The 19,714-nt window shown below is 36.6% G+C and overlaps 3 protein-coding genes and 13 non-coding genes across 17 annotated transcripts; 8 read left to right on the top strand and 8 right to left on the bottom strand.

The window, feature by feature from the left end:
- Positions 1-168: 168 nt before the first annotated feature.
- Positions 169-262, bottom strand: F52E10.10. The gene has a single exon (NR_072844.1). It is a non-coding gene; the product is annotated as an Unclassified non-coding RNA F52E10.10 (non-coding RNA).
- On the top strand, positions 175-246 carry F52E10.t3. Its single transcript has one exon. It is a non-coding gene; the product is annotated as a tRNA-Glu (tRNA).
- A 414-nt stretch (positions 263-676) lies between the features above and the next one.
- Positions 677-751, top strand: F52E10.12. The gene has a single exon (NR_102247.1). It is a non-coding gene; the product is annotated as an Unclassified non-coding RNA F52E10.12 (non-coding RNA).
- Positions 752-1,144: 393 nt separating this feature from the next.
- On the bottom strand, positions 1,145-1,228 carry F52E10.9. Its single transcript, NR_072843.1, has one exon. It is a non-coding gene; the product is annotated as an Unclassified non-coding RNA F52E10.9 (non-coding RNA).
- F52E10.t4 lies at positions 1,147-1,218 on the top strand. The gene has a single exon. It is a non-coding gene; the product is annotated as a tRNA-Glu (tRNA).
- A 1,109-nt stretch (positions 1,229-2,337) lies between the features above and the next one.
- On the top strand, positions 2,338-2,831 carry F52E10.2 (ACT domain-containing protein; the record flags this gene model as incomplete). The annotated part of the gene is made up of 3 exons (NM_078250.2): positions 2,338-2,460; positions 2,515-2,618; positions 2,666-2,831. The coding sequence occupies 3 exons, from the start codon at positions 2,338-2,340 to the stop codon at positions 2,733-2,735; spliced, it is 297 nt and encodes a 98-aa protein (NP_510651.1). The 3' UTR covers positions 2,736-2,831.
- Positions 2,832-2,849: 18 nt separating this feature from the next.
- Positions 2,850-9,778, bottom strand: sdc-1. 2 transcript variants are annotated; one of them, NM_078249.9, is made up of 14 exons: positions 9,695-9,772; positions 9,301-9,533; positions 8,622-8,857; positions 8,285-8,574; positions 7,901-8,231; positions 7,492-7,674; positions 7,065-7,303; positions 6,522-6,907; positions 6,256-6,389; positions 5,451-5,513; positions 5,113-5,352; positions 4,009-4,884; positions 3,478-3,610; positions 2,850-3,428 (listed from the first exon to the last, which is right to left on the bottom strand). In NM_078249.9, the coding sequence occupies exons 1-14, from the start codon at positions 9,766-9,768 to the stop codon at positions 3,241-3,243; spliced, it is 3,606 nt and encodes a 1,201-aa protein (NP_510650.2). In that variant the 5' UTR covers positions 9,769-9,772; the 3' UTR covers positions 2,850-3,240. The 2 variants fall into 2 exon arrangements, with proteins under 2 accessions (NP_510650.2, NP_001360585.1); NM_001373609.3 differs by having other exon boundaries at positions 3,007-3,428; positions 8,285-8,580; positions 9,695-9,778.
- A 1,193-nt stretch (positions 9,779-10,971) lies between these two features.
- F52E10.t2 lies at positions 10,972-11,043 on the bottom strand. Its single transcript has one exon. It is a non-coding gene; the product is annotated as a tRNA-Glu (tRNA).
- On the top strand, positions 10,976-11,044 carry F52E10.8. Its single transcript, NR_072842.1, has one exon. It is a non-coding gene; the product is annotated as an Unclassified non-coding RNA F52E10.8 (non-coding RNA).
- A 154-nt stretch (positions 11,045-11,198) lies between these two features.
- Positions 11,199-11,253, bottom strand: F52E10.11. The gene has a single exon (NR_102246.1). It is a non-coding gene; the product is annotated as an Unclassified non-coding RNA F52E10.11 (non-coding RNA).
- Positions 11,254-11,686: 433 nt separating this feature from the next.
- F52E10.6 lies at positions 11,687-11,776 on the top strand. The gene has a single exon (NR_072841.1). It is a non-coding gene; the product is annotated as an Unclassified non-coding RNA F52E10.6 (non-coding RNA).
- F52E10.t1 lies at positions 11,703-11,774 on the bottom strand. The gene has a single exon. It is a non-coding gene; the product is annotated as a tRNA-Glu (tRNA).
- Positions 11,777-13,713: 1,937 nt separating the features above from the next.
- Positions 13,714-19,598, bottom strand: W10G6.5. The gene is made up of 2 exons (NR_072839.1): positions 19,371-19,598; positions 13,714-13,915 (listed from the first exon to the last, which is right to left on the bottom strand).
- F52E10.7 lies at positions 14,171-14,258 on the bottom strand. The gene has a single exon (NR_072840.1). It is a non-coding gene; the product is annotated as an Unclassified non-coding RNA F52E10.7 (non-coding RNA).
- On the top strand, positions 14,174-14,245 carry F52E10.t5. Its single transcript has one exon. It is a non-coding gene; the product is annotated as a tRNA-Glu (tRNA).
- Positions 15,472-18,344, top strand: ifa-3 (Intermediate filament protein ifa-3). Its single transcript, NM_078248.10, has 6 exons — positions 15,472-15,965; positions 16,078-16,264; positions 16,309-17,061; positions 17,285-17,446; positions 17,833-17,949; positions 17,997-18,344. Exons 1-6 carry the CDS (start codon positions 15,490-15,492, stop codon positions 18,045-18,047), a joined length of 1,746 nt encoding a protein of 581 aa, NP_510649.3. The 5' UTR covers positions 15,472-15,489; the 3' UTR covers positions 18,048-18,344.
- Positions 19,599-19,714: the final 116 nt, after the last annotated feature.

Raw genomic sequence — 19,714 nt, 5'->3', positions numbered from 1 at the left:
AATATGTTACGTTACATTTTCAATTATGTAACAATTTTAACAGTGAAAACATTTAAAGTTTTGAAGTATATTTTATAAAAAGGTAAAATAAAGAGCATACTTCAGCCTCCCATATGAATCAGTGATATCTTCAATTTCAAAATAAAAGTCATGAACCAATGGCATTTCTCCATCTCCGTTGTGGTCTAGTGGTTAGGATTTATGGCTCTCACCCATAAGGCCGGGGTTCGATTCCCCGCAACGGAATATATTTTTTACTTTTGTTTTGGTTCAATAAAAGTTAGCTTTGTTTTCAAAAATAAAATGTTTTTTGCTGTTCTGGAAATACGGAAACTCCCGTTTTTTAACACCGCTTTTCATCAAATTCCGATTTTTAAACGGTCAGTTCGCGAAAGTGACTCGGTCGTTTTTCAAAATTTTTCACTTTTTTATGTCCCCATGAATAGATCTTTAAGGTTTAACCGAAAAAATTGAGTTACTGGCAGCCAATTGCAAAATTCACCTCAGACCGGGAGTAATTAAACCGACTCGAGTGGTGCGTTGACTGCTTTTGCGTGCAAAGCATACTGGCCCACGCTAGCCCAGATTTTGTCGGCGGCGCATTTTGCATATGTCCGCGCTCTCACAAGTCTTCCTTAAAGGAGTAAGACTGCTAATATGTTCTTACGTAGTGGATGGAGCTTCCCTTTTGTATATATTTATGTACTGCTCCCCACTACTAAATTTTGGATGGCTCATCGAAAGATGCGCCAAAAATAGCTACAAATAAACAAAAGGAAGTCCTGTTTCAATGCTTTATTGAAACATTTAGTGATTTTTTTTGTAATTCGAAGAAAACATTTTCTTTGATTTTGAGTGTTTCCCAATTAATTGGAAAAATTAACCCTTTCACGGACGTGTCTTTATTTTTCGTAAATTTAGTTTCTTTTTCTCTAAAAAACCATCACCTATGGAAAAAATAAGTTTAGTTTACTCGGGTTTTTCCGTCCATTTTTCCTTATTTTTTTCCTCACGGGGAGGCAAAAAAAAGGACAACTTTGAAAAATCACGTTTGAGAAATTTCCATTGTGGATAAGTATACAAGGATGGAACACTGATATCTTCAATTTCAAAATAAAAGTCATGAACTAATGGCAGTTTCTCTTCTCCGTTGTGGTCTAGTGGTTAGGATTTATGGCTCTCACCCATAAGGCCGGGGTTCGATTCCCCGCAACGGAATATATTTTTTTGCTTGATTTGTAAATAAATAACATTGAGAAAACATGTGAGCGGCTTTCCACATTTTCAACGTTTCTGTACTTGTAACGTGAAGCGTTTGTATTGTGAACTTTCACATTCCCTTATTATACCAACATCTGGACAAAAATAAATAAGTGCCTATTTTTAATGTGTTTTTGAAAACATTTTTTCTCTTTTTCAAATTAGAACGACATAAAGAAAGTTTTTAGGAAATTAAAATGAGAAACAATGCTTATAACTTGAATTTAAAAATATTAGTTTTTAGTAGAAGATTTTTTTTTTTTAGTGATATTTTTAGCACGTAACATAAAAAATATCGTTCATCAGGCTCTTCAGTATGATGGACCCCTTGTTCAGGTGCTATAAAAATGTTACATAAAAAAAAAGAACTCTGAAAATGTGAGAAGTTATGTTATCAACTATGACCTCTCACTTGACGGTACTTTAAAAAAGTTTTGAACACCCCCCGGAGCCACATTTTTGAGGGATAGAGAGGCATGTGCAGATTTTTCTTAATCTCCTGCACACATAAGACGTAATTGATGAGCTCTCGTTGACAAATGTCTTTTCTTCCGGCCATTTCAAAAAAAGACTTCGGTAGGTTCTCAAAAACATTCATCAACTTTTACATTTCACATTCTTCAATATATATTTATCTGAGAAATCTTTGAGAGAAACGGGTGAAAAATAGAGGTATCCATTTTTTTCAACTGGCTGCTTTGAAATGCCACGAAATATCTAGGAGATCTAAAAACTCGGCTCCGCCTATTTTCTGAGGGTTTGACTGTTTAAATACGCCCTACTGAAAACGAATTTCCACCAGCAGAATTTGAAAATATGTCTTTCATGACCCTGACTACTTGTTGTGAGTGGAATTAAAAACTTAAAAATTTTAAGAATAGTTTGGTCGAGCCTTTTCCAAAATACCGAATTTTTTTCGATAAAATTGGCCAATTTGGCCAACTGCAACAATTTAAAACTCAGAAGAAACATTACAACTTTGGTTTTAAATAAAAATACATTTACTGTTTCTGAAAGACTAAAGCCACATACTTTTTAATATTCACTCTGAGCAAGTTACCAACACATATTCTCCACATGTTTCTAATTGCCTTTTTCAGCAAAAAAGATGTACTAGATTACAAAGATGCCCGTTGTACTAGCGAACAGGAGTCCGATTTCGATCTTAAAGGCGAAGAAGACGGAGATGGTATTTTCAGCGTAGGTCTCCAAAATAAATATCATTTTATAAAAAATTATTTTAAACTGCTCCAGGACTATTATGACATCACTATGTTTATAACCCACAACTGCTCCAGTCTAAACAACACCATTCGGAAAGTCCAAAGAATTATCAAGAAGGTTCCCGTAACAGAAAAGTAAGCTACTTTTAGGCAATCTACATTTACAAAAATTTGATTTCCAGCCATGTCGAACTTAGCAATTGGAAAGTCAACGTTACCAACATAGGAATGCTTGTGGACTCTTATCATTAAGAAATTTATGATAAGTGTTTTCCTGCCTGCTCAATTGATTCTGCTTCTGCTTTTTTCAAGTGCTTTACTTGATTTTTTGGAAGGATTCACAATAAAAAAGTAAACTGTGTAAGTTTTCCGGCAGATTCTTAACTTTATTGAAACTCTAAGAGCAATGAGTTAGTTGTACAAAAATGTTCCCTGAAATATCCACTCACCACGTTTAGTACTAATTATACAATAAGACACGCATCAAGCGGCGCCACAGACTCACAAACCCTGTGCTATACTTTTTTTCTTGATTCATAATCATGATTTTCAAGCTTAATTTCAAAAATAATTGAAAAATTCAAAAAAAGTTTTTAGGAACTCAAAATGAAAAATAATGTTTATAGCTTGAGTTTTAAAAAGAAAAATAGAGTTTTTAATGAAAGATCAAATTTTATGATATTTTTCCACACGTAAAAGAAAAAAGATCGTAGAAAGGAGTTGAGATTCAAATTAAATATTTCGTAATACAATCATGTCAACGATATCCGTGATGCCCAAAACTATATCTTCCATCACTAGTACTCGGCTCATTCAGGTCGTCCGTATCGAGTTCAATGAGCTCGTGTTCACGTGTTTCCGAGTTTCGCCGTTTTCTATTCAGTCGGTAATTATGTCCAATAGACTCATCAATTTCTTCAATGTGATGGATCATGTGTTCAGGTGCTGTACAAATGTTAAATTAAAAAAGGTGAATTTCTAACAAATTACATACATTTGACTTGCTTGACCATTCTGACTCGAGCACTTTTTGCAAGCGAATCGGGGTCAAAACTTTGCTCCTGCGGCCAAACAAATTTGTAAATGCCATTCGTGTCTTCGCAGTGATAAATTCGGTACCGGTGTGCCTGAAAAAAAATTGTGTGAAAAATCTAAATGTTCACAAAATTCAGAACTACATAGTTAGGCACGAGGTGTCAGAGCGTCTCACTTCGGATTGATCTACGCAGATCTACAAAAAATGCGGGAGTAGAGAAGCACAGTTGGGCTCAACTGATCTCGCATGGTTCAGAACGTGCTGACGTCACATTTTTTGGGCAAAACGTTCCCGCATTTTTTGTAGGTCAAACCGCAACGGAGCAGTCTGACACCACGTGGTTAGGAGGGACTGTCTTATATCGAGGCTCAATATTCCGCTTTTCTTCACTTCTCTATTATACTTCTCTGCCTGTCCCTCGTGACAGTCAAATTTTGTCTCAAAAAACCGGGGAACAAAATCAACATTACTTAAACTTTTCAAACTCACATAGCCATTACGAAGAACATAAACAGTCTGCATGTTATCCTGGCACGTCGGTTTCCGATCGAACACAAATCCTCCCACAAAAACAGTTCCGGCCGGGTTCATTATCACGTCGGGACGACCTCCGTGTCGCGCCATCAACGTATCGTAGTCTAGCGCAACACCTTTCTGAGCCTCAGTCATTTTTCGAATCGGAATTCCATTTCTCTTCTTTTTATCGTCCGCCAAATACTTTTCGCGGAAACCAATTGCACTTATGCGAAAGTCGCTGAGCGAATTTTCATATTTTGGTGAGAACGCGATGATGTTATTCTCCGGCTCATCTGGGCACACATCATCATCCGGGCCGCTCTCGTGTACCACACGAGTCAGATATTTCCGCTCCTTCATTTTTGCCGGATTAATGGGCACTTGCCTCGCCTTGAACTTTTCATAGTCATACTCGCCATGCTCACACCTCGTTTTGCACATCTCTCGGTGACGATTCCGTTCGACGAGTCTTCGAGCGTTGAGCTCCTTCGGAGTCAGTTCATAATCTTCCGCCTCTTCGTCAACCTCGACGAGTCTCCCATTTTCGCGGGCGGCCGCCTCGAGTGCCAGATCTTTACCCATATACTGTTGAATAAATTCTCGTTCCCTTCGATTCCTATGATCCACACTTTCTTGACCAGCAGACTCCTGGGATGCTTTTGCTTTCGCAAGCTCATCTGGAGGAGCAACAAAATCCGAAATCGAATTGACCATAATACCCTTCGATCGCAAAACAGCACGGTAGTCACCAAACAGAATCGCGTCTTGCTCGTCTTGAACTTCCTTGAATTTTCCCGTTAGTTCCTCTTTGGTGATTGGGTCTCGCTGCACGACATCATTCAAGTTTATCTGAAATGTGTATATGTATATATTTTTTTGGTTTCATTTTACTCAGATAGGCACCAAATAGGTAAATTTCATAGTGTGCCTTCTTAAAAAGTTTCTTAGGAAATTTAAAAAAAAAGGTTTAATTCCGCTATAATCTCAGAATTTACCAATTGTTACTAGAAAAATATTTAAAATCGTATCGTCTATCTAAAAAAAACTATTTTAAAAAATGATCAAAAAATTCTATACCTCTGTCATTCGCAACAGCATATTATCTGTAATAATACGAGCAGACGGAAAGTAAACATTTTTGATTATATCAGGTTCTGGAGCCATCACTGAGTCCTCGCCCTTTTGCACAATTTCAGCAACTGAAAGTTTTTCGGACAAATCAACGTCTCGAATTGTTGAGCAATCGTTCCAATTGTTGATTGAGTCCTGAACCTTGTAGCGTGTGTCGTTGCAAAAGTAGGTGTGGTAGTCGAGTATCTGGAAATGATCATTGAAAAATATGAACCTCAGAATTTTTTGCTATTTTTTTTATTTTCTGTTCATTATACTGATAAATTATTCCCCAAAAACTGTACCTTTGAGTATTGCTCCTCAGATATGAACGGCACTTCAATTTGCATTGCTTCAGCTACACTTTTCTGAAAAAATATATATTTAAGTTTGTTAACCAAAAAAAGAGCTAAGCTTTTGAATCAGGGGTGTGCGGCAAACAATTTTTTCCGGCAAATCGGCACGCCGGAAAATTGCCGGAATTGAAACTTCCGGCACGTCGGCAAATCGGCAAATTGCCGATTTGTCGAATTTGCGAAAAAATTTTGGCAAACTGTGGTTTCGCACTTATTCTTTCGGAAATTTCAGAATTTCAATTTCAAATGGCAAAATTAAACGCATCCTATGATCTTCTTACATTTATTTTGAAAAGTAAGCAAATTCTATGAAAATGTATAGAAAAAACGGAAAAATTTTCGAAAAGACAGTTTTAAGTGTTTCCGTCTTATGAAAAATCCCTCTAAACATTTCCGGCAAATCTGATATCCGGCAAACGGCAAACCGGCAATTTGGCAAAAATAAGAATTTCCTGCAAATCGGCAAACTGGAAAATCGCCGGAATTAAAAATTTCCGGCAAATCGGAAAACCGGTAATTTGCCGATTTGCAGAATTTGTCGGCAAATCAATTTGCAGAACGGCAATTGCCGCCCACCCCTGTTTTGAATATTAACCGCCTTCAAACATATGCACATAATTGAAAAATTAAAAGCTGTGGCAAAACCAAAAAAATGCATACACCTTTCTCCCACCACTTTAAAAAATTGTTTTCAATCATTTTCATTAAATTCATTAAAATTAATAATATCTAGAACACAAATAATCTCCCTTACCATAACTCGCCACGTATTTCGACAGCCGTTCTTCTTCCATTTATGAAATTCTTCATTGACTAATCGTTTGTTACGCGGCCAATAGTGGCAATAATCAAGGTGGTCGTGAAGTAGCGTATAATGACAGCGGGTGCCTGAAAAAGGTGTTTTGAGGAGAAACTAAAAAAGAGAGAGAGGAAGAGAATTAAACTTTCAGATTTTCACAAAAAAGATCGAATAACTTTTTTTTGTATTTTTCTTCATTCCTATTACGGTGAGCCACTTACCACAATGAAAGCATACAACGACCGGCGTCGAAAGTGGCGGCAAAAAGTTTTCCTCGCTGTACTTATACGCCTCATGTCTAGCCTGAGCATTTTTATAATGCTCCTCGAGCCCGGCCATCAGCGTCTTCAGAGCAGTGGTACCAACTTGGAATTTTATAGCAAAATCTTCTCCGATACGATCAGGCGTCTGCTTCGTCTCCACCCAGTCCTCGTTCGCTCGTTCCTTCCATCGAATCAATGTTCGTATTCTGAGCTTTTTTATGATGCTCGCACATTTTGCAGCAAATTCTGCGTCGAAGCACTCTCGGTCCTTTTGATCTCTATACAATTTCTGGAGCGGAATACAATCATTGATCCAGTGCTCCTCATGACTACGATTGTATACTCTGAAATTAACTTTCATTTATGCAAACGTTTACCGTCTGTTGGAATTACTTAGCCAATTCGGAAGTGGTCAAAAAATAAAGAAAAATTGTGAAGATTTTTAAAATCCAATTCTCACTCTCAAACTAATCAACATTGTTTTATTCAATACAAACTCACATAATCTTGCAAATCGCACAATGATAACCGTCTTTTCGTGACTCCGAATGTCGAAGCAGATGATACTTCAACCGTACTTCCGTCGAGAACGTGATTGTCAACTTTTTACTATCACACTTGTGACACACGATCGCCTCGTTCGATTCCACATTGAAATCGGCCAGCGGATGGCTAAAAACACCTTCTGGCGTTTCCGAGTCCACGCGGAGTTTGGGGAATGAGCGAGCCGTGAAATCGTACTGGAAGAAAAAAAAAGTGAATTTGGATTATCATAAAGCTTTCCAATAAATTTCTCATTATTCAAAATTTTGAATTAAAAGTTTGATCATTGCTAAGTTTCTTAAAACTGGCTAATACCCAAACGTCTAGCTAAAAGTGCTGAAAAATCTGAAAAAAATTTTTCGAAAAAAAGCACAAATCAAATTACCGATTGAATAACGGATCCCTCTGTCGTATATCTCAATATGACGCGATACACCTTTTTCGTGTCTGATTCCGATTTTTTCGTACTGCAAATCATGTTGAACGTCTTTCCTGTTGCGTAAAAGCCCGGACACGCCGTAGCGAGCAAGTTCATTATGTGCACTGGGCGTTTGGGATCTTTTATCTTCTGAAAAAAAAGATTGAATTTCAGTGAAAAAAAATATAAAAATTTTGGTAGGCAGAAAGGAAAGTAGGCAAGTAGGTATGTACAACGTAGCTCAGAATCTGCTATTTTCGGTAGGCCCTGAAAACGTGCCTACCTGCCTCCAAAATAGGTTCTAAAACGACCCGCCAATAATGTTTTGCTAGAAAATAATACAAATCTCAAAGTAAAATGGAAAAAAAGTGCTCACAAATGAATTTTCTCCTGAAATCGGAATCGCATCATTAACCAAATCCAAATTGACAAACGTTTTGAGGGGCCAAATCTCCTGTGGAAAGTGATAATACTTGTGCATACTATTGGCGATTCCGTGTCTCTCCGCGTGCTCTTTTGCCAATTTTTCAGTGATCAGCGACGAGCTGACCCTCAAGCATTCAATATCGGCTTGTGAGATTGTCGTTTGAAGGACGAGCCAAGCGAGTGTGGCGAGCTCCGTATTTGATAGATATTGGTCGACTGGTGTGTAGGCAATAACCTCTTCACAATGCAAACGCCAATGCTTGAATAGATTATCTTGTTCTCTGAAATTTCAGTGTTCTTTCAATTTTTTGAAAAAAAATGTCGAAAAACCTACATGAAAACTGTTCCACAAATATGACAAAAGTAGTCGCCGTAGATACGTCCATCGATTCGAAATCGCCCCCGATGCACATTTCCGTGAGCTTCGAGAAATTTATTTGGTACAGGCAGGTGACATAAATGACACGACGACATATGATCCTTTTCCATAACAATTTCCTTATTTGTGATGCACCAATCCGACGGCAGAAATACATAACCACCAGTGCAGTAGTATTGCGACGCTCGGTTCAGTGAGCCCAAAACATTGAGCACATTGCGATGAAGGTACGGCGTTTCTGCTTTCTGGAGCTTGGGGATTCATTAGTTTCAAAATACCAACTTGTGCTTACTTGTATCTCGATATCCGTGGCAGTTGTCGATGTCTGGCTACACGATGTCCGCCAATGCATAAACAGATTATAGGTGTGTCCAAACAGTGTGAGGCACACTTGACACATGTAGACTCCCACATTCTTGTGAACACCTCGGTGACGGACAAGCTTCATCACATTGTCGAACGACCAGTCGCAATGGGCGCACGTCAGCTTATGCTTCGGAAACGGTGCTGGTCCCGTCTGATCTCGTTCTGAAAATTATATAGTAAAGTAAGGCCCAATAATGGATTTTATGTATACACGTAGTGTCAAGCTGCCCCATCACGGTTTGATCTAAAAAAAATACGGGAATTTTTTGTCCAAAAAGTGTGACGTCAACACGTTCTTAACTATGCAAAATTGGTTGAGAACTCTGCGTTTCAACTCCCGCATTGTGTGTAGATTTAAGTAGATCACACTGAAATGAGACACCCTAACTCCAAATAGCTTTAAAAAAAATTATTTTAAATCGTAGGTTTTGTGAAAAAAAAATCGTAGGTAAATTTTTCAATTCTCAACATCTGGAAACTTTGTAAAAATATTTTTCAAAAATGTTTCAACCCGGTTAAATTAATTTTTGGTTTTGGCAAAAATCTACTACTGTCCCGCAACCAACAATACGAATTAATTCTAGTTACCATGCAGTTAAACTTACGTGAAACTAATTTGATTGATGAATGGATTCCATCGCATACTTTCTTGTCAAAATTGATAAAGTCCAGTACATCATTGACTTTATCCACTGGTTTCACAGCTGTTAGTTTGGGCAGTTGTAGTTGGAATGTTCCGTCGCCTGCTTCGTAGAAATTGACGACTACCTCCAAATCATCGGCTTCTGGATCCAAATTTCGTTCTTTACCAGCAATTTGTTGCGCTTTCAGACTGTTTCTAAACAAGAATTTGTTGGATTAATTAGGGCTTGGAAAGCTTTGGAAATGTGAAAATTTTTAAACAGTTTTATAATGATACATGTCCTTTTTTCCTACTGGACATTGGGACAAGCCACCAAGGAAATAAAAAAAAAAAAAAAAAAAACAACAACAACTTACCCTCTGGCATCTGTGATTGAAATTCCGTCCTCTTCGATTTCAAAGCTTTCATCTATATCTTCTTCATCCGACATACTGCTGAAAATGTTCCAAAGTTATAATTGTCATTTAAGGGAAATAGAATCGAAAAGTAAAAGAGATCAAAATTTAGAAGTCAGTTCAAACAATAACAGCAAATCAAAAAAAAAATAAAAGCACCGCGGAAAAATCTCCGTGAAAAATCCAATCGAACAAATTTATAAAATTGTTTTGATCGAATTAAAAAGGTTTTTACCTGTGCAGCACGGCCTCCTCCAGAAAAATTTTCCCGCGTTTTTGCGCGAGTGTTTACGGACAACCGTCTCACACCCCTCCCACCCTCTCACCTCCACACACTCTTTTTTCTGTCGTCCTTTTCACGACAACACTGCACGGCAGAGAAGACATCTCTTGCTGCGTCTCTCACTTCCAAAGTGTGGCGAGAGAGAAAAAGTGCGTTGCGTGCGTTCAATCAGGTCAACTCTGGAATAAATGAAACAATGACTAACGGGAAATCTCGGGGTATTCTGAACGTATAAAATCAATACTTGTTGAAAGGAACAAATTTGGTAATGAAATTTTTATTAATGATTTTACAAAACTATTTATGGCGGTCATATAGCGGTAATTATATATTGATTTTTATTTCAAAAAACAGAAGAAAACAAATTCACATCTATTTCGGAGAATGTAAGCAAAATTAACATTTACAGCATACTGTGTACCTCAAAATGGGTTCTTGTTCAAAAATAGGAACTCTAAAACAGAAAGTTTTTCGAAGACCCATATATCATATGTGGCTCCAAAATTATGTTCGTTTTCATTTTTCGGTGACTTTAAAAATTGAACTTTTCCCAAAAACATATTGATTTTAATGAGAAACATGATAAATAATTTTAAAATAGAGATATGTCCTTAAAGGAGGACTAACGGTTCGGATGATTTTGAACGTATGGACCCAAAATAAGCTCAAATGAACGAGTTTTGTAATGAAACTGCTCAAAAAATTTTCAAAACTTTTTTATGGCGGTTCAAAATTTTGGAATTTTTTTTGAGAAGCTTCATTACGAAATTCGTTTATTTGAGCTCATTTTGAGTCTATACGTTCAAAATTGTCCGAACCGTTAGTCCTCCTTCAACTGATTTAGAAAATTGTTCTCTTTTGAATTTCGAAAAACTCACATTAAAATTTTACAAATCCTAAAGAGACACTTTCAGTTAATCGGAAGTTATTTTTGGCCCTCGATTAGCCATACAAAATTTGTTGCGGGGAATCGAACCCCGGCCTTATGGGTGAGAGCCATAAATCCTAACCACTAGACAACAACGGAGGTGATAAGCACTCATTATATATTGATCTTTATTTCGAAGAACAGAAGCAAACAAATTCACATTTATTTCGGAGAATGTGAGCAAATTTATTAATAACAACATACTGTGTTCCTCAATAGAGAAAAGACACTTTCAGTGAGTTTGAAATTATTTTTGGCCCATCTCTTGATGAGCCATCCAAAATTTAGTAGTGGGGAGCAGTGCATAATTATGTACAAAAGGAAATCTCCATTCACTACGTAAGAGCATATTAGTACCCTTATTACTTAAAAAATAAGATGTGAGAGTGCGGATATATGCGAAATGTGCTGCCGACAAAATTTGGGCTAGCGTGGGCCAGTATGCTTTGCACGCAAAAGCAGTCAGCGCACCACTCGAGTCGGTTTAATTACCTCGGTTTGAGGTAAATTTTGCAATTGGCTGCCAGTAACTCAATTTTTTCGGTTAAACCTTAAAGATCTATTCATGGGGACATAAAAAAGTGAAAATATTTGAAAACCGACCAAGTCACTTTCGCGGACGAACCGTTTAAAAATGGGAATTTGATGAAAATCGGTGTTAAGGAACGGGGGTATTCGTATTTCTTGAACAGCAGAATCATTTTATTTTTGAAGACAGAATTAATTTTATTAAATCAGAAACAAAAACAAAAAATATATTCCGTTGCGGGGAATCGAACCCCGGCCTTATGGGTGAGAGCCATAAATCCTAACTACTAGACCACAACGGAGAAGAGAAACTGCCATTAGTTCATGACTTTTATTTTGAAATTGAAGATATCAGTGTTCCATCCTTGTATACTTATCCACAATGGAAATTTCTCAAACGTGATTTTTCAAAGTTTTCCTTTTTTTTGCCTCCCCGTGAGGAAAAAAATAAGGAAAAATGGACGGAAAAACCCGAGTAAACTAAACTTATTTTTTCCATAGGTGGTGGTTTTTTAGAGAAAAAGAAACTAAATTTACGAAAAATAAAGACACGTCCGTGAAAGGGTTAATTTTTCCAATTAATTGGGAAACACTCAAAATCAAAGAAAATGTTTTCTTCGAATTACAAAAAAAATCACTAAATGTTTCAATAAAGCATTGAAACAGGACTTCCTTTTGTTTATTTGTAGCTATTTTTGGCGCATCTTTCGATGAGCCATCCAAAATTTAGTAGTGGGGAGCAGTACATAAATATATACAAAAGGGAAGCTCCATCCACTACGTAAGAACATATTAGCAGTCTTACTCCTTTAAGGAAGACTTGTGAGAGCGCGGACATATGCAAAATGCGCCGCCGACAAAATCTGGGCTAGCGTGGGCCAGTATGCTTTGCACGCAATAGCAGTCAGCGCACCACTCGAGTCGGTTTAATTACCTCGGTTTGAGGTGAATTTTAAAACTGACCGTCAGTAACTCGAATTTTTTGATTAAACCTTAAAGATCTATTCATGGGGAGAGTGAAAAATTTTGAAAAAAAAACACAAAATCAAAGAAAATCTTTTCTTTGAATTACAAAAAGAATCACTGAATTTTTCAATAAAGCATTGAAACAGGACTTCCTTTTGTTTATTTGTATCTATTTTTGGCGCATCTTTCGATGAACCATCCAAAATTTAGTAGTGGGGAGCAGTGCATAAATATATACAAAAGGAAAGCTCCATCCACTACGTAAGAACATATTAGTAGTCTTACTCCTTTAAGGAGGACTTGTGAGAGCGCGGATATATGCGAAATGTGCTGCCGACAAAATCTGGGCTAGCGTGGACCACTATGTTTTGCACGCAAACGCAGCCAGCGCACCACTCGAGTTGGTTTAATTACCTCGGTTTGAGGTGAATTTTAAAACTGGCTGTTAGTAACTTGAATTTTTTGATCAAACCTTAAAGATCTATTCATGGAGACACAAAAAAGTGAAAAATTTTGAAAATCGACCGAGTCACTTTCGCTAACGGACTGTTTGAAAATGGGAATTTGATAAAAACCGGTGTTGAAAAACGGGGGTTTCCGTATTTTCTTGAACAGAAAACATTTTATTTTTGAAGACAAAACTTACTTTTATTAAATCAAAACAAAAGTAAAAAATATATTCCATAATAGAGCCATAAATCCTAACCACTAGACCACAACGGAGATGAAAAACTGCCGTTGGTTTTTGACTCTTATTTCAACAATTAAAATATCAATGTTTCATATGGAAATCTGAAGTATAATCTTTATTTTACCTTTTCTGAAGATATGCTTCATTGCAGTACCAGATACTAATTTAACAGTTATTATAATTTCGCTATTCATCAATTTCAAGAATATGCTTAACATTTTTGATCAGTCCTAATTTTTTTGAATTAAAAAAAAACCTATTTCTAATATGAAATTTTGATATCAATTATAGAAATAACTAGTCAAAATTACCGCTAGGCCTACACTATTTAAAAAAAATAAAACAACCCCTCCGAAGTTTTGTGTATGAATGATTCCATGTTTTATTATTCCGATTATTAATTTAATTGGTTAATGTGATATTGGTGTTGTCGTCCCCATTTCACATCACCTTCTATCAGATATGATGAATTAGAACGGAAACTTCTCGGGGACTGCGCGCCACAATGGCTGCATTGTATTTCGGAAGATAAGAAGACAAAGTTAGAAAGTTCAATGGCTCCCTTTTTTTTAAATCTAAATCGTTCTCAAGTAACACAATTTATTTTTTTCTGCAATCTCGCGGTCAGTGACATGAAAAGAGGGACTCATTTGGATGTGAATCGTACAATAACATTTATTCGTCCCATTAGGCCGATGTATCTCCTTGTTCTTCTTTGCAAGATAACCTCTTTAGTCCTTCCGAATTAACGATCTCGTCTCGTTTTAATCCAGTTATCCACCACCTCTCTGTCAAAACTTTTTGTTTGAATTCAAACAGATCGGTTGGAAAATAAATTTCAATCTATAATAAGAGTATTCAGTTAATTCAAGCTTATAACTGCAGTTAAGTTGCACGCTTACCTATTTTGGAGTAGAACAATTAATTTCTAAAATTCAATGTTATTGTCTAATAAATAATCACTTGGAACTTTTACAAAGCAAGGCAGCACTTTGACTTCTCTCTCTGAACATATATTGAAACTTACACATCAACTTCCCCGTCTCCGTTGTGGTCTAGTGGTTAGGATTTATGGCTCTCACCCATAAGGCCGGGGTTCGATTCCCCGCAACGGAATAATTTTTTTAAAATTTAATTGAATGATTCACATACATATTTCAGATTAATTCTCAATCAAAGAAATAAAAAGTATTTTTCCATTTTCCGGTGAAGGAAAATACTACTTTAAAACCGGAAAAGGAGTTCCTGTGTACATCAAAAGCCCCAGGTTTTCTCTTCATTTCTCTGACAAAATTACAGAACTGGTGTCCGTCCAACTTCCATTGCACATTGTATTCTGATGTCACAGTTTGAAAACGTTTTTTTAAAGCTGTAAATGCAGTTCGTTTGGAAAAATTAAACAACTTCAATATAAATAAAAGTCTATCACCACAGATTTGAAGTTCCATATAAATATATATAGCACATCTATACATCTTAAGTCATATACGGATACATAATCATCTCCGTCAATGTTGCAATCACCGACGGAGGCGGAGGATTGCGAACAGTTCACGTAACGTCCTGGAGACAGATACCGATAAATATATATTCGCCATTGCAACATTTTTATATCTTCCACTATACACATATTGACTAGGCACTCTGCTTTAACATTGTCAAAAATCACCAGAAAAGTCTGACTTGGTTATAATTTTTCAAGACAAGACTGGTTTCATTTTCTCTATTTTTGTGTGAATTTTTCAAGCTCTGGTGAAGTTCATATTCCGGATATTTTAACCCAAACTATGGATAACTGTGAATTAAAACTTAAAATGGTGCCCAGTAGCTGATATCGTTAACTTTGGGAATCTTCAATTTCTGTTGGCTAAATTATATTAATTTGAAATTTGCTAAATTGAAAATTGCTAATTTGCTGAAGGCTATTAATTTGAAAAGTTTAATGAGAAAATGTAGTAATGTATAATTAAGTACTCCATTTAATATGGTTAACAGTTGAAGTGGTCTTCAAAAACAAAACAACAAAATATCGATTTATTTGACTGCAGACTAAAAATATTGTTTTCTAGTACAAAACATCGATTTTTCAATTATATAAGTCTTTTCATGTATCCTGGCAAATGCTCTTTTGATAAAGCATTTTCGGTTGAGCCGTGTAGCTCGGTTAGTATAAATTCAACGACATATCTCACCTGAGATCTTAATCTCTTAATTACCTCAGGTTCACACAATCATTCTAGAATTAAATATATCATTTTTCTTCAGTGATTACTCTATTCCCTTTTATTTTAAATTTTATGATCTAATAAAATATGTTTTAATTTGAAATCTGATAATTTTTTTTTGCAGTTTCCTTTTTGATGGCCGATCCAGATTCCTACCGCAGCTCCATTACTTCTCGGCCAGCTTTCAACCGTACCGTCACAAGTAGTACTCAAAACTACGGAACACCAGCATCTGGAAATCGTGTGCTCAAAATTGTCACCGAAACACACACCTCCTCAGTTGCGAGTGGACTTTCCCCATATGGCCAAGGCGCTGCTTCCACCATCCGCGATGACCGCGAACGTGAGAAGAAGGAAATCACGGAGCTCAACGATCGTTTGGCTAGCTATATTGGAAAAGTTAGATTTCTAGCTGCTCAAAACAGAAAGTTGGAGGCCGATTTAAATGTGCTCCAATCGAGATTTGGAAAGAGTACTGGATCTGTAAAGATTATGTATGAGATGGAGATCACTACTGCCACAAATGTTGTCAAGGAAACAGGAAAGGACCATGAAGAGGCTGAGAAGGAAATTGGCAAGATTAAAGATCAGCTCGATGAGTTACGCAAAAAGTGAGTTTGAACGGGCAATCACATTCTAGTTGAATTCCAAGTTTTGAAGTTTTTTTATACACAGTTAACGCTATTAGAATCATGGCCTAAAAAAAATTAGTATTGCTTTTAGGTTTGAAGAGGCTCAAAAGGGACGTGCAGAAGATCGTTTAAAAATTGATGAGCTTCTTGTCACCCTCTCCAACCTTGAAGCCGAGATCAACCTTCTCAAGAGACGTATCGCCCTCCTCGAGGAAGAAGTTGCTCGTCTAAAGAAGGAGAACTTCCGGCTCACATCTGAACTCCAACGCGTTCGCAGTGTAAGTAATGTTTCACCCAACACAAACATACGTGTTGTATTTAGGAACTTGATCAAGAAACCCTTCTTCGTATCGACAATCAGAACAAAGTGACAACTATTCTCGAGGAGATCGACTTTATGAAGAGAGGATTTGAGACTGAGCTCAAGGATCTTCAGGCTCAGGCTGCTCGCGATACTACTAGTGAGAATCGGGAATATTTCAAAAATGAGCTTATGAATTCTATTCGTGACATTCGTGCCGAATATGACAGATTCATGGCTGGAAATCGTAACGATTTGGAATCCTGGAGTCAAATAAGAGTTCAAGAGATCAATACTCAGACCAATCGACAAAACGCTGAAATTAATCACAAGAGGGATGAGGTCAAGAGACTGCACAGTCAAGTTTCAGAGCTAAAAAGTAAACATGCCGAACTGGCAGCAAGAAATGGTCTTCTTGAGAAGCAACTTGAAGATCTCAACTATCAGCTCGAAGATGACCAAAGATCCTATGAAGCCGCTCTCAATGACAAGGATGCTCAAGTTCGGAAGCTCCGTGAGGAATGCCAAGCTCTCCTGGTCGAGCTCCAGATGCTTCTTGACACCAAACAAACTCTTGATGGAGAGCTCAAAGTTTATAGACGAATGTTGGAAGGTAACTCGGAAGAGAACGGACTTCGCCAACTTGTGGAAAAGGTTGTCAGAACATCTGCTATCAATGAAGAGGTTGACACCGAAACGATGCGCGTAGTCAAAGGAGAACACTCCAGCAGAACATCTTATCAACGTTCCGCAAAGGGAAATGTATCCATCAAGGTTAGAAAAATTTTTATAATTGTTAACACTATATCCAAAACAGAAAAAGTACTCATTGGATGGAAAATAATTCATTATCTGCAAAATTCATTTTGTTTAAATCGAAAGTTACAGGATGTTTCTGATTTCGAAGTTGAAATCGTATCTCAAAATTAAGATTGAACAAAATTTAAAATTTGATATTTTCTTCTAATTGCATTAATTAATCATTATTTATTTTCAGGAAGTCTCCCCAGAAGGCAAATTTGTCATCTTGGAAAACACGCACAGAGACAAAGAAGAGCCACTCGGAGATTGGAAGCTGAAAAGAAAGATTGACGGAAAACGCGAGATCGTCTTTACTTTCCCATCCGACTATATCCTCCACCCGGTTCAAACTGTCAAGGTTTGTGAAATTTTATTGAGAATTCAAAATTATATCTAACAATTTGGAAATGTTGGATATAAAACATTTCAAATTGGTGTCTCAGAGTGAAATGTGTTACTGTCATTTCTGTGTGTCGAATTGATAATCTGATGCGCACTGGGGTGTGACAAGGTCATCTGAAAATGATGAGTGGACTTTTTCCTGGCTATGTAGCAAAAGATAGAAGACTGGGAAGCATCTAGTTATGTTTTCTGAAACTGATATAATCTAATTTTTCAACAGAGAAAAACATCAAAAACAATTAAGAACCAGAAAAAAGTGATGTTTCAAAAAATTTTAGCGACAAAAAAATTAAAGTTTTTCAGGCTGCATGCCAAACTGTCAAAAAAACGGTCTATTTCCAGATTTTCGCCCGCGGGAACGGTGTTGCCAATCCTCCAGAAGTTCTAGTTTTCGAAGGTGACGACACATTTGGTGCTGGTGCCAATGTTCAAACAATCCTCTACAACAACAGTGGAGAGGTAACTCAAGCCAAAATTTCAAAAGTATTTAGAATCTTTTTTTGCAGGAACGCGCAACACACATGCAACGCCAAAGCCAACAGACTACAACTTCATAAATCTAACCTTGCTCGGATAACAATACGAGAAATTTCCCCATCTTAGTTAATTTTTTCTTCTTATTTTCAAGCCGAAATTGTACGGAACCGTAATTTTTTATTTATTTCATGCAGTATTTTGCCATGACTCAATTCAAATTTTCATCCATTCTTTGTCTTTCAGTTTATATTTTTTGATCTAACATTGAGCGCCATTTCATTATGACCTAAACTACTTCTTACTAATTTTTTATTCACTGATTTTCGACATCTAAATTTATATGTTTTAATATATTCTAATAAACAACAGTTAGTTGATTCAGTTGTAAAGGTGGAATAGCGCCAGTGGGGAATGTGTCAAAAACCACTCCTATGGTCTCAAAATAACCAAATACCATGATAAAACATTTCAAAAAAATTGGAAAACTTTTTATTTACTGTCAAAAAGTGACAATTGCTCAGTTTCTGCCACTCATAATTTTGGAAGTCGACCAAAAAAAATTTTTTTTTCTACATATTTTATAATGCAATTTTATTTAAATTATTCGTATTAAAACATTGTAGGGGTCGAAACATGCGACATTGCTTTGGGTTTCCTTAAAAGACTCATATTTTCAAAATTTTGGCAATTCTCCTCGTGGTTTTGGCCTATTATAAGTGTATTTAGGCAAAATCTCCATTTGCGCTACTTCACCTTAAAGTTTATTACAGTTATAGCTTGTGCTTATTGCCTACCTAGGAACAGTAGAAAATTAAAATTTTCTTTGTTTCTTCTCAAATTTTTTTCACTTTACGGAGAAAGAAGTAGTTAAATCATTTAAGGGAGCTGATTTCAAATTCTATTTATATTCCTTTTTTAATTAACGAAAACTAGAGCACAAATATTAAATAAGACTATTGGCTTTTAATTGTTTTGATTATTCAAAAATAACAACAAAAAAAACCAAAATTCATGTTGCAGCTAGATCGGTGTAAAAAAACTGTAGTTCTTTGACTAATTACTTTTTGAAACTAGTTTCTTCATTTTGAAACTAAGAACAAACATTTAAGAAAGTTTCCTTTGAAGTTTGCCGAAGTTCAATCACTAAAAATCTTTTTTGCTGTCTCTTCACATTTATCTAATCATTTTAATTCGAGGCAAGTGGGTGAATTCTGACATATCTATCACTTAATCTATCAATTAGTCACCTCGAATCGAATATTTGAATAGAATATGTAACAGTTAAACTTCACAATCTCTCAAGACGAATAATCATTAATCAAAACCACACCCAATCGTGTTTTAACTGACTCCTGACTCATCTGGACGACACCCTTTTCTGGTAGTAGAACAATAATTCACTTACGGGAACATGTCCATCTTCGTCACTTTTGCAATCACCAATGGAGGCGGGGATTGCGAATGGATAAGTGGTCAGGAAAGAGAGAGAGAAAAAAAACGATAAATTGGAGAAAACCGCTCCCTTCCATCATCTTCACTGCGCCGCCCATCTCCAGCCCCTCCCGATCCGCCACCTTCTTCGTGTACAAGAAATGTTGATGGGTTGGGAAGGAAGAGGTGAGGCAGTTTTTATGTCGCCCTCCACCTCCCCTCCCAGTTTTCAATTTCTCGATTTACTTATGTAGGTGTGGTTAGTTATATTCTCAAGAGGGTGTGTCTCGGGTTTTGTCATTTTTCTCACATTGTC

The sequence above is a fragment of the Caenorhabditis elegans genome, chromosome X (assembly GCF_000002985.6).
Source record: "Caenorhabditis elegans chromosome X".
Classification (NCBI taxonomy): domain Eukaryota; kingdom Metazoa; phylum Nematoda; class Chromadorea; order Rhabditida; family Rhabditidae; genus Caenorhabditis; species Caenorhabditis elegans.
Note: the sequence above shows the minus strand (reverse complement) of the source record. Positions and strands in the feature narration are given on the sequence as shown.

What these genes read in the sequence shown, in the direction of transcription:
- sdc-1 (NM_001373609.3), bottom strand. Translation starts at nt 9,768, where the DNA reads ATGTCGGATGAAGAAGATATAGATGAAAGCTTTGAAATCGAAGAGGAC. An exon ending in TGTGCGATTTGCAAGATTAT is followed by an intron (nt 6,908 to 7,064) that starts GTGAGTTTGTAT and finishes AGTTAATTTCAG; the next exon opens with AGTATACAATCGTAGTCATG. An exon ending in CTGAGGAGCAATACTCAAAG is followed by an intron (nt 5,353 to 5,450) that starts GTACAGTTTTTG and finishes GATCATTTCCAG; the next exon opens with ATACTCGACTACCACACCTA.
- ifa-3 (NM_078248.10), top strand. Translation starts at nt 15,490, where the DNA reads ATGGCCGATCCAGATTCCTACCGCAGCTCCATTACTTCTCGGCCAGCT. An exon ending in CTCGATGAGTTACGCAAAAA is followed by an intron (nt 15,966 to 16,077) that starts GTGAGTTTGAAC and finishes TATTGCTTTTAG; the next exon opens with GTTTGAAGAGGCTCAAAAGG. An exon ending in TCTACAACAACAGTGGAGAG is followed by an intron (nt 17,950 to 17,996) that starts GTAACTCAAGCC and finishes CTTTTTTTGCAG; the next exon opens with GAACGCGCAACACACATGCA.